The sequence below is a fragment of the Piliocolobus tephrosceles genome, chromosome 10 (genome assembly GCF_002776525.5).
Source record: "Piliocolobus tephrosceles isolate RC106 chromosome 10, ASM277652v3, whole genome shotgun sequence".
In the NCBI taxonomy this organism is placed as follows: Eukaryota; Metazoa; Chordata; class Mammalia; order Primates; family Cercopithecidae; genus Piliocolobus; species Piliocolobus tephrosceles.
In genome coordinates this window covers 109428528-109442681 of record NC_045443.1, presented here as the reverse complement: position 1 = coordinate 109442681, position 14154 = coordinate 109428528, and the positions used below count along the sequence as shown (strand labels likewise).

Below are 14154 nucleotides of genomic sequence, written 5' to 3'. Positions count from 1 at the left end.
CATCTTATATACAATTCTCTTAGAATATATTTTTATACCATACAATCTTTCAGGTGGTATCAGCAGCATTTTATTGCAAAGTCCAATAACAGTACTTGGTAGCTACATGCCTAAAGATACCTGCAGTCTACAAAGGAGTTAAGGTCGCCTTCCTTCCAGAATTTATTGAAATCTCACAGCAGCCTCAGGAAACAGTTGACAACCAATTAAGAACACAGTACCCCCACCCCCAAGTATAAAAGGGGTCACATTTCTCCTGTCAAAACATTTTTTCTGATTACATAACAAAGCAGGCAATGAGAAGTCAAATAGAGCTTTTCTTTAAGTTTTCTTTTCTTCCCCCCAATGAAATTGCGCTTGTTAACCAACTTTGTTGGCAGTTTGATTGGTACCTGGGGTTAACTTGCCTGCTTTGTTACTTGGCTGGCTTGCTTCTCTGTAAAGTGCCGGTGCTGGCTGATTCTGTGAAATAGCTCTCCCCCTTCCATCATCTCCATTACAATTAAGAGTCGGGCCCTGTTTGAAAGCATTTGATTTTGTTAAGTTAAAAAAAAAGAAAAAGAAACAAAAAAACCCTGAAACATTAAGAAGCTGACCTAAAGATACTGCATCTACAAAGTGTGTAACAACTTCCTAAATCCAGGGTAACACAGTTACTAAGAACAAAAATTCTCATGTTCTGAAAAAAAAATTTTAATGTGATTTTTGGCTACCATTCTTTCATATATGCTTCCAGCTTCCATCCAAATGCTTTCACCAACAGAGCACAGTTGTGAAAAATAATCGTTTGATTTCCCATTTAATTTTAAAATTCTATCTTCTTTTTCCATCTGGAAAATTCCTACCCTTCCTTCAAGTCCTAGCTTCCACACAGCCTCTGTGAGACACCTCTCCTCCCAGACTATAGTTAGCAGTTCCTCTCCTTTGTAAGCTTAGAATATTTTAGGGATGCCTGTCTTTAGTGCCTATTGCACTGCTATGATGATGGGTTTACATCTCAGTCTTCCCCAAAAAAACCATACCTTATTTAATTTTGAATTTCATCAAAGAGACTTAGAATGCCACCCAATATGCTTGCCAAACATTTGTTAACTAAAAGAATAATGTTGATTTCTTTCTTTAAAAGGAAAGTCAGACTAAGCAATAATAAAAGCTTTTTGTTTTATCAGCTTCTAAGACTTTGCCTAGAATAATATTTGGGTCACTTTCACTGATTTGAAATAGAATCTGTTTAAATTCCACATTAAATGCTTTCTTGAAATGAGAAAGTAATCAGAATAATCAGGTGACCTGAAGAGTGGTAGGGGCATAGATGAAATTAGACAGGCCACAAGAGGATTACTGTTGAGGATGGATCATGAGAACTTGGGGATTCATTACATAATTCTGTCTGCTTTTACAAATGCTTGACATTTTCCAAATTACAAAACGGGAGATGGAGGGGGAGGGGAAGAAGGAAGGGCACAGGAAGGGAGGGTAGGAGGAGGAAGGAGAGGGAAGGGGAGAGAGCACATAAAAGACAGGATGACTCCACTACACATTGGCCTACATATGGGCATATGATGATGGCACTGTGTAGTCTTACCTAGGGCTGGACTCATGAGGAAACTGGACACTGTTGGCAAACACTTCAATAATCTGAACTATGTTTGGGTGTGTGGCACACATCATGTGCAGACGTACCTTAAAGAGAACAGAGGAAATGTCTCCATAGGTAGGCGATATCAACATTTTCTCTCCAAAAACTGACCACACTAGATACAAGCCAATTACAATAAAAACTTAATCACCCAGAATGATGTAAAAAGCCAGTGTTTTCAAAGATTATCTCCTTAAGAAGGCTTTCTCCATGAATAAAACCTCACCAACAGATTTACTTCCTACTGTTCCGTTTATTTGCAAATGAAAATCCGGCAAACAACTCATTTCATTTTAGAAATTATTCACCTCTCTTTATGCAAAAGAAGTCCTTCATTGCACATGTTATTAGAATGTTATCATCATATCTAGATAATTTAAAAGCAGTGTATAGCCAGGGTCAGTGGCTCACACCTGTAATCCCAACACTTTGGGAGGCCAAAGCGGGCAGATCACTTGACCCCAGGAGTTTCACACCAGCCTGGGCAACATGGCAAAACCCCATGTCTACAAAAAATACAAAAAAAATTAGCCTGGCATGGTGGCAAATGCCTGTGGTCCCAGCTACTCAGGAGGCTGAAGTAGGAGGATCACTTGAGCCTAGCGAGGTCAAGGCTGCAGTAAGCCGTGATTGTGCCACTGCATTCCGGCCTGGGTGACAGAGTAAGACCCTGTTTCAAACAGAAACAAAAACCCAATGTGCATATGTGTGTGTGTGTGTATATATATATATATATATATATATATATATTTTTTTTTTTTTGAGACGGAGTCTTGCTCTGTCGCCCGGGCTGGAGTGCAATGGCCAGATCTCAGCTCACTGCAAGCTCTGCCTCCCAGGTTTACGCCATTCTCCTGCCTCAGCCTCCGGAGTAGCTGGGACTACAGGCGCCCGCCACCTCGCCCGGCTAGTTTTTTTTTTTGTATTTTTAGTAGAGACGGGGTTTCACCGTGTTAGCCAGGATGGTCTCGAACTCCTGACCTCGTGATCCGCCCGTCTCGGCCTCCCAAAGTGCTGGAATTACAGGCTTGAGCCACCGCGCCCGGCCACCCAATGTATATTTTTAAAAACTAAAGGCCGGGCACAGTGGCTCACGCCTGTAATCCCAGCACTTCGAGACGCCGAGGCGGATGGATCACCTGAGGTCAGGAGTTTGTCAAGGCCAGCCTGATCAACATGGAGAAACCCTGCCTCTACTAAAAATACAAAAAATGCATGGTGGCACATGCCTGTAATCCCAGCTACTCAGGAGGCTGAGGCAGGAGAAGCTTGAACCCAGGAGGCGGAGGTTGCAGTGAGCCGAGACTGCGTCATCGCACTCCAGCCTGGGCAACAAGAGCGAAACTGTCTCAAAAAGAAGAAACAAACTAGAAACATCCTCAGAGTCCTCCTGTAGCATCACTTTTATACACCATTCACCTGACCCTTCCTCGTGCTATTTTATCTCCACCTTTAAGTATCTTTTTCAATAAGCAAAACTGAGGTAAATCTGAATACATGAGGGTATAAGAATCACATTAATTTTAAAAGAACAAGAGGTGGCTGAAAGGAAATGACTCAATGGCCTTTGACAGATCTAGGCCTACTTTACAATGATAGCATGAATGGGGAAGATAAGTAAACTTTGGACATAAAACTTTTTATGCATCACTGTATTCTCTTTAGGAAGCCGCCTTACTTGCAAAAGAACAATTCTTAGGCACTTCAAGTATTTCAGATGAGGCAATAAAGCATACCTCATTTCTAGCTTTTGGACGATCAAGAAGAATTTTCAGTGCAAACCGTTCTTGAGTAGATTTCTTTACACAGACTCTAGATTTGGAGGGAAAAAATCAATCAGAGATCATATATGTTAGAATGAAAATTAATTTAACACATTTTTTCTTTGAGATTTGTACTTCTCATCAAGGATATGGCCAGGTGCATCAGAACAAACTTGCCCCCAAGGGTAGCAGGTGAGGGCGAAGAAGCATCTCACCCCTCTGCCCAGCAGCCAATGCTCAGGCCTCAGCTTCTAAGTCACGCAACAGCAACTTGCTGCTGTGGGTCAATGAAAAAATAATGGCCTCAGCTGGCTACAGGTGACTCTCACAGTGGCCCCACAGTCTCGACATCCTTTTTTTTTTTTTTCTTTTTGAGACAGAATCTCGCTCTGTGACCAGGCTGGAGTGCAGTGGCATGATCTCAGCTCACTGCAATCTCTGCCTCCCTGGTTCAAGTGATTCTCCTGCCTCAGCCTCCCGAGTAGCTGGGATTACAGGTATGCACCACCACACCTAGCTCATTTTTGTATTTTTAGTAGAGATGGGGTTTCACTATGTTAGCCAGGATGGTATCAATCTCCTGACCTCATCATGATCCGCCTGCCTCGGCCTCCCAAAGTGCTGGGATCACAGGCATGAGCCACCATGCCTGGCCAGACATCTTAAATGACTCTATAAAAAGACCATGGCGACTCAGTCACTCTTAACTAATTTCTAAATACATGAGAAAAAGCCTAACATAAAAACCTGTACTTGTTAAATTCAGCCAGTTTCTCAAACCTGGCACACTTGATGTGTCAAATTCAAGATGTATTTCAAATGGCCCTTCTCAGAGTTTGCACACGCCAACATTTTGCCATAGTTTCTCATATGGATCGCTTACCTAACTGGACCACTAATTCCAGCTCCCAGCTTCTGAGTCCAATTGATACTATATTCTTCTAAAATGGAAGTTTCCTATTAATATAAAAAAAGGGAGAGGACAGAGAATGATTCCCCAGTTAACAAGCTGAATAAGGAGAGATGGGACAACAGATGACCTGTTGCTCAACAGCTCATCTTCTAAAAGAATCTGATAAGCAGAACTTTGTGTTCTACAGGGCTTTATAACTAGACATTTTGTCTAAATGACAATGACTCAGTTAGACATTGTTTTCCAATTTTCCAACAAGAAAGCAAAGACTTCAGGATAAAAGGAAATTATTCAGCTCATCTACAAGGTACATTTCCATAGACAATCAACGCTTTTGGGGGAATCTGAGAGGAAGATATTCTTTCAAAATGCTTCAATTACTAAATGTCTCTTTGCTACAATGGTCAAGTATATTTTATGAGATTCTAGAAAGACTAGTCAGATATATGCTGCCAAGCTATAGAGGCCTATATCCCTGAACAAGTTGATTACATTATTGGAATAACTGAATAAATTGAGACTTAAAAGTTCAAAAAAAATAGCAATTAATCAATACCATAGTAACTACCTAATTTCCAACAGCACCATTTTGTGTACAGATATATTGTGTCATATTCATTATGTAAGTATACTTCTGATATAAATAACTTTCAACAGTTTAGGATAGAGCCTCTACAGTTTAATGAAAGTTGTAATGGAATTCCTGGCTAACTATTGTATGTTAGCTTCTGTTGCCATATGCTTTTAGATAAAAAAGAATTTAATTAATTCATTCATTCACTCACTTAATTATTATAAGAGACAGGGTCTCAGCCAGGCTCACGCCTGTAATCCCAGCACTTTGGGAGGCTGAGGCAGGCAGATCATGAGGTCAAGAGATCGAGACCATCCTTGCCAACATGGTGAAACACCATGTCTACTAAAAAATACAAAAATTAGCTGGGCATGGTGGCACGCGCCTGCAGTCCCAGCTACTCGGGAGGCTGAGGCAGGAGAACTGCTTGAACTCAGGAGGCAGAGACTGCAGTGAGCTGAGATTGTGCCACTGCACTCCAGCCTGGCAACAGAGCAAGACTCTATCTCAAAAAAAAAAAAAAAAAAAAGACGGCCTCACTCTGTCACCCAGGCTGGAGAGCAGCGGTGTGATTGTTTCTCACTGCAGCCTTGAACTCCTGGGCTCAAATGATCCTACCACCTCAGCCTCCCAAGTAGCTAGGAAAACAGGCGCACACCACAACATGTGGCTAACTTTTTTCTTTTTTCTTTTTTTAGAGACAGGGTCTCCCTATGTTGCCCAGGTTGGTTTCAAACTCCTGACTTCAAGCAATCCGCCTGCCTCAGCCTCCCGAATAGCTGGGGTTATAGGCAAGAAAGTCATATATTTATTTTTTATTTGTTTATGTTTTTGTGTGTGTGAGATGGAGTCTCGCTCTGTCGCCCAGGCTGGAGTGCAGTGGTGCGATCTCGGCTCACTGCAAGCTCCACCTCCAGGGTTCATGCCATTCTCCTGCCTCAGCTTCCCGAGTAGCTGGGACTACAGGTGCCTGCCACCACGCCCGGCTAATTTTTTGTATTTTTAGTAGAGATGGGGTTTCACCGTGTTAAGCAAGATGGTCTCGATCTCCTGACCTCATGATCCGCCCACCTCGGCCTCCCAAAGTGCTGGGATTACAGGCGTGAGCCACTGCGCCTGGCCGAAAGTCATATATTTAAATTGTGATAGTCTAAAATTGATTTTTGCAGGGTTCCACAGGTAAAATAGGAAACCAGCTGCAGACCTTAAGAAAGTCCAAATCCTGCCAGGCGCGGTGGCTCATGCCTGTAATCATAGCACTTTGGGAGGCCAAGGTGGGAGGATCACCTGAGGTGGGAGTTCGAAACCAGCCTGACCAACATGGAGAAACCCCATCTCTACTAAAAATACAAAATTAGCCAGGCGTGGTGGCGCATGCCTGTAATCCCAGCTACTCAGGAGGCTGAGGCAGGAGAGTCGCTTGAACCCAGGAGGCGGAGGTTGCTGTGGGCCAAGATCACGCCATTGCACTCCAGCGTGGGCGACAAGAGCGAAACTCCATCTCAAAAAAAAAAAAAAAAAAATCAAAATCCATAAGACTTTTACATTGTTTTGTTGCAATGAAAATCTGATAGATCATATGTAGCATAAGAATCCTGCTTGCTAGTATATAGGAATAGGATATTTGCTCATGTAATACATACTCACTGAGCAGCTAGTATATCAGGCTAAGTTCAGACATGAAAACAAGGCCTCTACCCAGTGAATGTGCCAGGCTTGGAAAGTCTTCATGTCTACCCCTTTCTGTGTCCAATTCTTGGTAAAGGTTCTCAACATACAGTAAATAACTATGGAATATATGACTAGAAAGGAATTAATCCCTAGAAGGGCAGACTAAAGCCCTATGATGAAGGGATATTGAGTTAGGAGGACCCAGCAAGATCGCTACACAAACTCCCTTCTGAAAAACTGTGCATCAGGGTTATGGAGCTTGTCAAGCTCACACAGTGAGTTATGGGCACTATCAAGGTTATAATCTATGGATCTGGTATCCTCTACCATCCCCTATCCCAAGCACCTTTCCATCTATTAAGGGTAACTGCCCAGGCCCTAGCATAAAGATTAGGAACAAGTACTGCCCAATCAGAGAGGTCCTAGGCTCCATCTTCACTCACCACCTCCTAAACAGAACTCAAACCTACCCACTTAACCTGCCTACTTCCTTCACTTATCTGCTACATGACCTGTTTGACTTAGGAGTGTCTGACGAGACCCAGGGGAATAGAGTAGTCGGAAGGAGGGAGCTGAAGCAGAATTTAAGCATCGTGGTGAAAACTGTTCCACTCAACTAATGGAATCATACACTCACAGGAGACTATGGAAAATAAGATTTGTTCTACTGAACTATTCATTATAATCAGAGTTTATATGCCCAACCCCTTGGATGTAAAAATAAGTTGACCAAATTCTCCATTGTACTTATTTTTTTATTTTTTTAGACAGAGTCTTGCTCTGTTGCCCAGGCTGGAGTGCAATGGCGTGATCTGGTCTCACCACCTCCCGAGTTCAAGCAATTCTCCTGCCTCAGCCTACCAAGTAGCTGGGATTACAGGCTTGCACCACCACACTGAACTAATTTTTGTATTTTTAGTAGAGATGGGGTTTCACCATGTTGGCCAGGCTGGTCTTGAACTCCTGACCTCAGGTGATCCGCCCACCTAGGCCTCCCAAAGTGCTGGGATTACAAGCATGAGCCACCGCGCCTGGCCCTCCACTGTACTTATTAAGTTACTACCCTACCTGATGGACAGCCAAGAAAGTTGAACTTGTAGAGACTCTGATTGGAGTTTTGACACTGAACTTTGCAGAAGGTAGGAGAAGCACTATCAGGCTCCCCTATAGCTGAATTTCTGGACCCCATTTTTATACTTCCTGTGCTTTTTCCCAGGCTTAATTCTTCCATCTTTGTTGATGGTGCCATAAACACTAGCCAGAGCTAAGGCTTCACTGAGCCCAACTGGGCCAAAGAAGTTAACACACACCTTTCAACTAGACTGTCCACGGCTGGCACATTTTCTCATATATTTTAATGACAAAGGAGAAGGTAGGAAAGCATGGTCAATTAAAACAGTTTTACTGAAGGAAATTATGGACTACTTCAAAGATATCAATGACAAACGCAAACGCTGGGTTGTGCTAAGAAATATATACACTACCTTAAATTAATAATGATACAAACATTTGGAATAAAATCATTTTTGAGAATTCTCCAAGACAAGGGGTCAACAAATGTAGCCACTGCCTGTTTTTGCAAATAAAGTGTATTGGAATATAGTCACACCTACTGGCTTTCATACTGTTTTTGGCTGCTTTCACACTACAACAGAGTTAAGGGGTTGCAACCATAGGGACCACAAGACCTAAAATATTTCCTATATCACCCTTTACAGAGAAAACTTGCTTTTCTAAACACTGTTCTAGACCACTGGATCTCAACAATAACTGCACATCACAATCACCTGAGATTTTTTTAAAGCTACCTGATACAGGCTGGGCATGGTGGCTCATGCCCATAATCCCAGCATTTTGGGAGGCTGAAGCAGGCGGATAAGAGGTCAGGAGTTCAAGACCAGTCTGACCAACATGGTGAAACCACATCTCTACTAAAAATTTAAAAATCAGCCAGGCATGGTGGTGGCACCTATAATCCCAGGTACTTAGGAGGCTGAGGCAGAAGAATCGCTTGAGCCTGGAAGGCAGAGGTTGCAGTGAGCCCAGATCACACCACTGCACTCTAGCCTGGGCGACAGAATGAGATTCTATTTCAAAAAACAAACAAAGCAACAACAACAACAAAAACAAAAAAAACTACCTGACACAAAGAGGATTCCAATACGACTTGTTTGAGAAGTGGCCTGGGCATTAGTCCTCTATTCCTACTTACACCTTTACCTCTAGTAAGGCAGACCCTAGTCATTCCCTGAAGCTCAAAAACTAAGAAAAAAACGGAAATTCTTCCCCCGCCCCCCCAAGATGGAGTCTCGCTCTTGTTGCCCAGGCTGGAGTGCAATGGCGCAATCTCAGCTCACTGCAACCTCCGCCTCCTGGGTTCAAGCTTCTCCTGCCTCAGCCTCCTGAGTAGCTGGGATTACAGGCGCCCACCATCGCACCCAGCTAATTTTTGTACTTTTAGTAGAGACAGGGTTTCACCATGTTGGCCAGGATGGTCTCGAACTCCTGATCTAAGATGATCTGCCCACCTCGGACTCCCAAAGTGCTGGGATTACAGGCATGGAAATTCTTGTATTCACAGCATGAAGTGGTAGGCAATTCCTCACCACAATGGAAAAGTTAAAAATTAAAATTGTCAAAAAGAACTATTTTAATACAGTGTAAATCAAACAAACTGAGAAGTACAGATTCTTGAAAAATCTGCTAGAGATTCACGTAAAAATAGTAAGCTTTCTAGCCTAGGATCCTGCCATCCTTCCACCCCTCTATCCCCACTGCTTACAGCATAGTCAGGTGGTGACAGTGCTAGTTTTCCCAGCATGGGGCCAGCTATAGAAATCAGCAGTTCTGCTGCTCTAGGGGGTGGATTCAATTTGGGGTGAGGAAGAAAATTCACGGATCTGCCAGCTAAAAGTTGTGAATGTGGATGGAAATGAATAGCTTTAGCAGTGGTCCTTGTTAGATGGGCAGAACATCCAGAGATTTAATGGGAAAATCCTGAAACAGAGCCATAGAAAGGCTGAGTTAAGCTCTTCACATGACCATCACTGACTAGGAAATTATACCTAAGAGAACCAGGAAAAACTGAAAACCAAAGGAGACTTTAGAGCCAGTTGCAATTTTTTAGAGTTTCTCCAAACCCACATACAAATTGACCGGGGGGGCGGGGGCGGGGGGTATAGCTCAGCAGTAGAGCATCTGACTGTAAGTTGATCAGGATAGGGTAAAAGCCTCAGGGGCTGAAAGTATTTGAGAACCTCTGCCCAAATCACTGGCTGACAACTAAGTTAAACAGATACAGGGACAACCCACCAAAAGCCAGGCTAGGAAGAAAATAATCAAAACAATTTTTTTTTCTTTTGAGATGGAGTTTCGCTCTTGTCGCCCAGGCTAGAGTGCAATGGCGCCACCTTGGCTCACTGCAACCTCCACCTCCCGGGTTTAAGCGATTCTCCTGCCTCAGCCTCCCAAGTAGCTGGGATTCGCTGGGCACGGTGACTCATGCCTGTAATCCCAGCACTTTAAGAGGCTGAGGCGGGTGGATCACCTGAGGTCAGGAGTTCGAGACCAGCCTGACCAACATGGTGAAACCCCATCTCTACTAAAAATACAAAATTAGCCGGGCATGGTGGTGTGTGCCTGTAATCTCAGCTACTCGGGAGGCTGAGGCAGGAGAATCGCTTGAACCAGGGAGGCAGAGGTTGCAGTGAGCTGAGATCATGCCATTGCACTCTATCCTCGGCAACAAGAGTGAAACTCAATCTCAAAAAAAAAAAAAAAGAAAAAGAAAAAAGACAGTGCTGGAATAACAGGTGTAGGACACTGAGTCCAGCTGAAAATAAAAATTTTAAAATTGACCAGGTACAGTGGCTCACACTTGTAATCCCAGCACTTGGGAGGCCAAGGCGGGAGGATCATGAGGTCAAGAGTTTGAGACCAGCTTGAAAACCCATCTCTACTGAGAATACAAAAAAGCTGGGCGTGGTGGCGGGCGCCTGTAATCCCAGCTACGTGGGAGACTGAGGCAAGAGAATCGCTTGAACTTGGGAAGCAGAGGTTGCAGTGAGCCAAGATTGTGCCACTGCACTCCAGCCTGGTGACAAAAATAATAATAATAATTTAAAACTAGGCAGAGACATTAGCACACCAAAGGAAAAATAGATTCTGGTTTAATTCTAAGCAATTAACTATAAACGTAACAAGCCACGGAGGGGGGGCGGATCTCAGAATCCAGAGTTGCTACAATATATTATCTAAATGTCCAGTTTTCAACCAAAATTAGTAGACTTGTAAAAACCAGCAAAGTGTCACCCAAGTTCAGGAAAAAGAGAAATCAATAGCATCCGTCTCTGATTGGATGCAGATACTACATTGAGCAAACAGTTGCACTTAAAAGCAACTATTTTAAATGTCCACAGAATTAAAGAAAACTGATGACAAAGTGAAAAAAAAATAATGGAGATTTTCAGCAGAGAAACAGAAAAAATGAGGAGGAACCACATGGAAATTCTAGAGTTAAAAATTACAACGACTGGCATGAAAAACTGATTAGAGGTGCTCAACAGGCTGAGCGCGGTGGCTCACGCCTGTAATCCCAGCACTTTAGGAGGCCAAGGCAGGTGGATCACGACATCAGGAGTTCGAGACTAGCCTGGCCAACACAGTGAAACCCCGTCTCTACTAAAAATACAAAAATTAGACAGGCACGGTAGCAGGTGCTGTAATCCCAGCTACTCAGGAGGCTGAGGCAGGAGAATTGCTTGAACGCAGGAGGTGGAGATTGCATGAGCTGTGATCACACCACTGCACTCCAGCCTGGGTGACAGAGCAAGACTCTGTCTTGAAAAAAAAAAAAAAAGAGGTGCTCAACAAATTTTCAGGTGACAGAATAATTAGTGAACATGAAAATACACAGAAAGAAATTATCAAATCCAAAGAACAGACAGAAAAAAGATTAAAGAAAAATGAGACCTGTAGAATAATGTCAAGCATTCCAACATATGGGTAACGGGAGAGCCAAAGAGTGGTGAAGATGGGGGAGGTGGGAATATTTGAAGAACAGGCAAAAGCTTCCCCAACTTGATGAACGGTAATAACCTACGGTCTCCAAGAAGCTCAACAAACTCTAAATAAGATAAACACAAAAAGAACCACACCTAGACATATCACATTTAAAACACTGAAAGACAAGACTGGGTGCAGTGGCTCATGCCTGTAATCCCAGCACTTGGGGAGGCTATGGCACGAGGATCGCTTAAAAGTCAGGAGTTTGAGAACAGCCTGGGCAACATGGCAAAACCCCGTCTCTATAAAAAATACAAAAATTAGCCTGGTGTAGTGGTGCATGCCTGTGCCTGTGGTCCCAGCTACTGGGGAGGCTGAGGTAGGAGGGTTGCTTGAGCCCAGAAGATCGAGGTTGCAGTGAGCTGAGATCATGCCACTGCACTCCAGCCTGGGCAACAGAGTGAGACCCTGTCTCTCTCTCTCTCTCTCACTCTCTCTCTCTTTCTCTCTCTCTCTCTCACACACACACACACACACAAAACCACTGAAAGAGAAGGAGAAAATAATGTAAGCATGACGGAAAAAATGGCAAATCATGGACAGCAATATAAATAATGGCTGACTTTTCATCAGAAACAATGAAAGCCAGAAGACAGTAGAATCACATAATGAAAGTATTGAAAGAAAAAACTGTCAAGCATAAATTCTATATTGAACAAAATTATCCTTCAAAAATTAACAGTGAAATAAAGGCATTATCAAATAAACAAACACTGAAAGAATTCACTGCTAGTAGACTTGGCCTACAAGAACTACCAAAGGAAGTCCTTTGGCGAGAACGGCAACGCTACTGTATGAAAACTTGGATCAGGCTGGGCACAGTGGCTCACGTCTGTAATCCTAGCACTTTGGTAGGCCAAGGTGGGGGGGATCACATTAGGTCATAAGTTCAAGACCAGCCTGGCCAACATGGCGAAACCCCATCTCTACTAAAAATACAAAAAAAAAAAAAAAAAAAGGCATGGTGGCACACACCTGTAATCCCAGCTACTATGGAGGGTGAGGAAGGAGAATTGCTTGAACCCGGGAGGTGGAGGTTGCAGTGAGCCAAGATCATACCACTGAACTTTAGCCTAAGCGACGGGAGCAAGGCTCCATCTCAAAAAAGAAAAGAAAAAAGAAAACTTGGATAGACAAGAAGGAACAGAAAGTACTAGAACAGGTAAACATGGAAAAAAATTATTTTCTTCTCTTAATTTCATAAATAGACATAAGATAGGTTACAACATATAAAGATACACATGACAATAAGAACACAAGGGACAGCTACCTTGGAGCAAAGGCGCTGTATCTTACCAGACTTTAGTCAATTTTAACCCAAAGTAAGACTGTGATAAATTAAAGATGCATATTATAATACTCATAAAAGCATTTCAAAAATACATATCTAGAAAATCAACAGAGAAATTACATCAGATAGTAACTTGGATCAAGAGGGAAAAAAATGAAGAATAACAAAAATGGTAAATATACTGTAGGTCTACATAAAAGGCTGTAAATATATTTTACTCCTTTCTCTTATTTAAAACACGTAAGATTTAACTGCATAAACAAATAACTACAACACTGTATTTTCTGGTTTGTAATATCTACATACATAATACATAGAAAACAGCAATACAAAAGAAGAGGGAGAAGGCTGAGCGCAGTGGCTCACGCCTGTAAGCCCAGCACTTTGGGAGGCCAAGGCAGGTGGATCACCTGAGGTCAGGAGTTTGAGACCAGCCTGGCCAACATGGTGAAATTCCATCTCTACTAAAAACACAAAAATTAGCCGGACATGGTGGTGCACACTTGTAATTCCAGTTACTCAGGAGGCTGAGGTGGGAGAATCACTTGAACCTGGGAGGCAGAGGTTGCAGTGAGCCGAGATCGTGCCACAGCACTCCAGCCTGGATAGACAGAGTGAGACTCCATCTCAGAAAAAAAAAAAAAAAAAAAAAAAAAGAAGAGGGAGACAATGGAGCTAAACTGGAGCATTTTCTATAAAACTGAAACTATTAGCATTAATTTAAAGTTAGTCTTCATCTGAAATGGCTTATGATAGGCCATATTCTAGATCATAAAAGAAATCTAAATGAATTGAAAATAAATTATATGAAGTTTCCCAACAACCATGGAATTAAGCTAGAAATGAATAGAAGGAAACTTGGGAAATCCATACATATTTAGAAATTAAACAACATGACTGGACACGGTGGCTCATGCCTGTAATCCTAGCACCTTGGGAGGCGGAGGCGGGCAGATCACCTGAGGTTGGGAGTTCGAGACCAGCCTGATCAACATGGAGAAACCTAGTCTCATACTAAAAGTACAAAATTAGCCGGGCATGGTGGCGTATGCCTGTAATCCCAGCTACTCGGGAGGTTGAGGTAGGAGAATCGCTTGAACCTGGGAGGCAGAGGTTGCGGTGAACCAAGATCACGCCATTGCACTCCAGCCTGGGCAACAAGAGTGAAACTGCATCTCAAGAAAAAAAAAGAAAGAAAGAAATTAAACAATGCTTTTTTTTTTTTTTTTTTTTTTTTTG

At 42.7% G+C, this 14154-nt stretch overlaps 1 protein-coding gene across 5 annotated transcripts in view; it reads right to left on the bottom strand.

The window, feature by feature from the left end:
* Window positions 1-14154, bottom strand: part of MAPKAPK5 (MAPK activated protein kinase 5) — a 57319-nt gene that overhangs the window by 26366 nt on the left and 16799 nt on the right. For 4 of the 5 annotated variants that reach the window (XM_023203622.3, XM_031936374.1, XM_023203614.2 and 1 more), the window contains exons 2-5: window positions 4286-4359; window positions 3376-3451; window positions 1586-1683; window positions 408-516 (exon numbers count right to left, since the gene is read on the bottom strand). In XM_023203622.3, coding sequence (XP_023059390.1) covers window positions 408-516; window positions 1586-1683; window positions 3376-3451; window positions 4286-4359 — 357 coding nt within the window. The remainder of the gene's footprint in view (window positions 1-407; window positions 517-1585; window positions 1684-3375; window positions 3452-4285; window positions 4360-14154) is intronic. The other variant, XM_023203629.3, reaches the window with a different exon arrangement.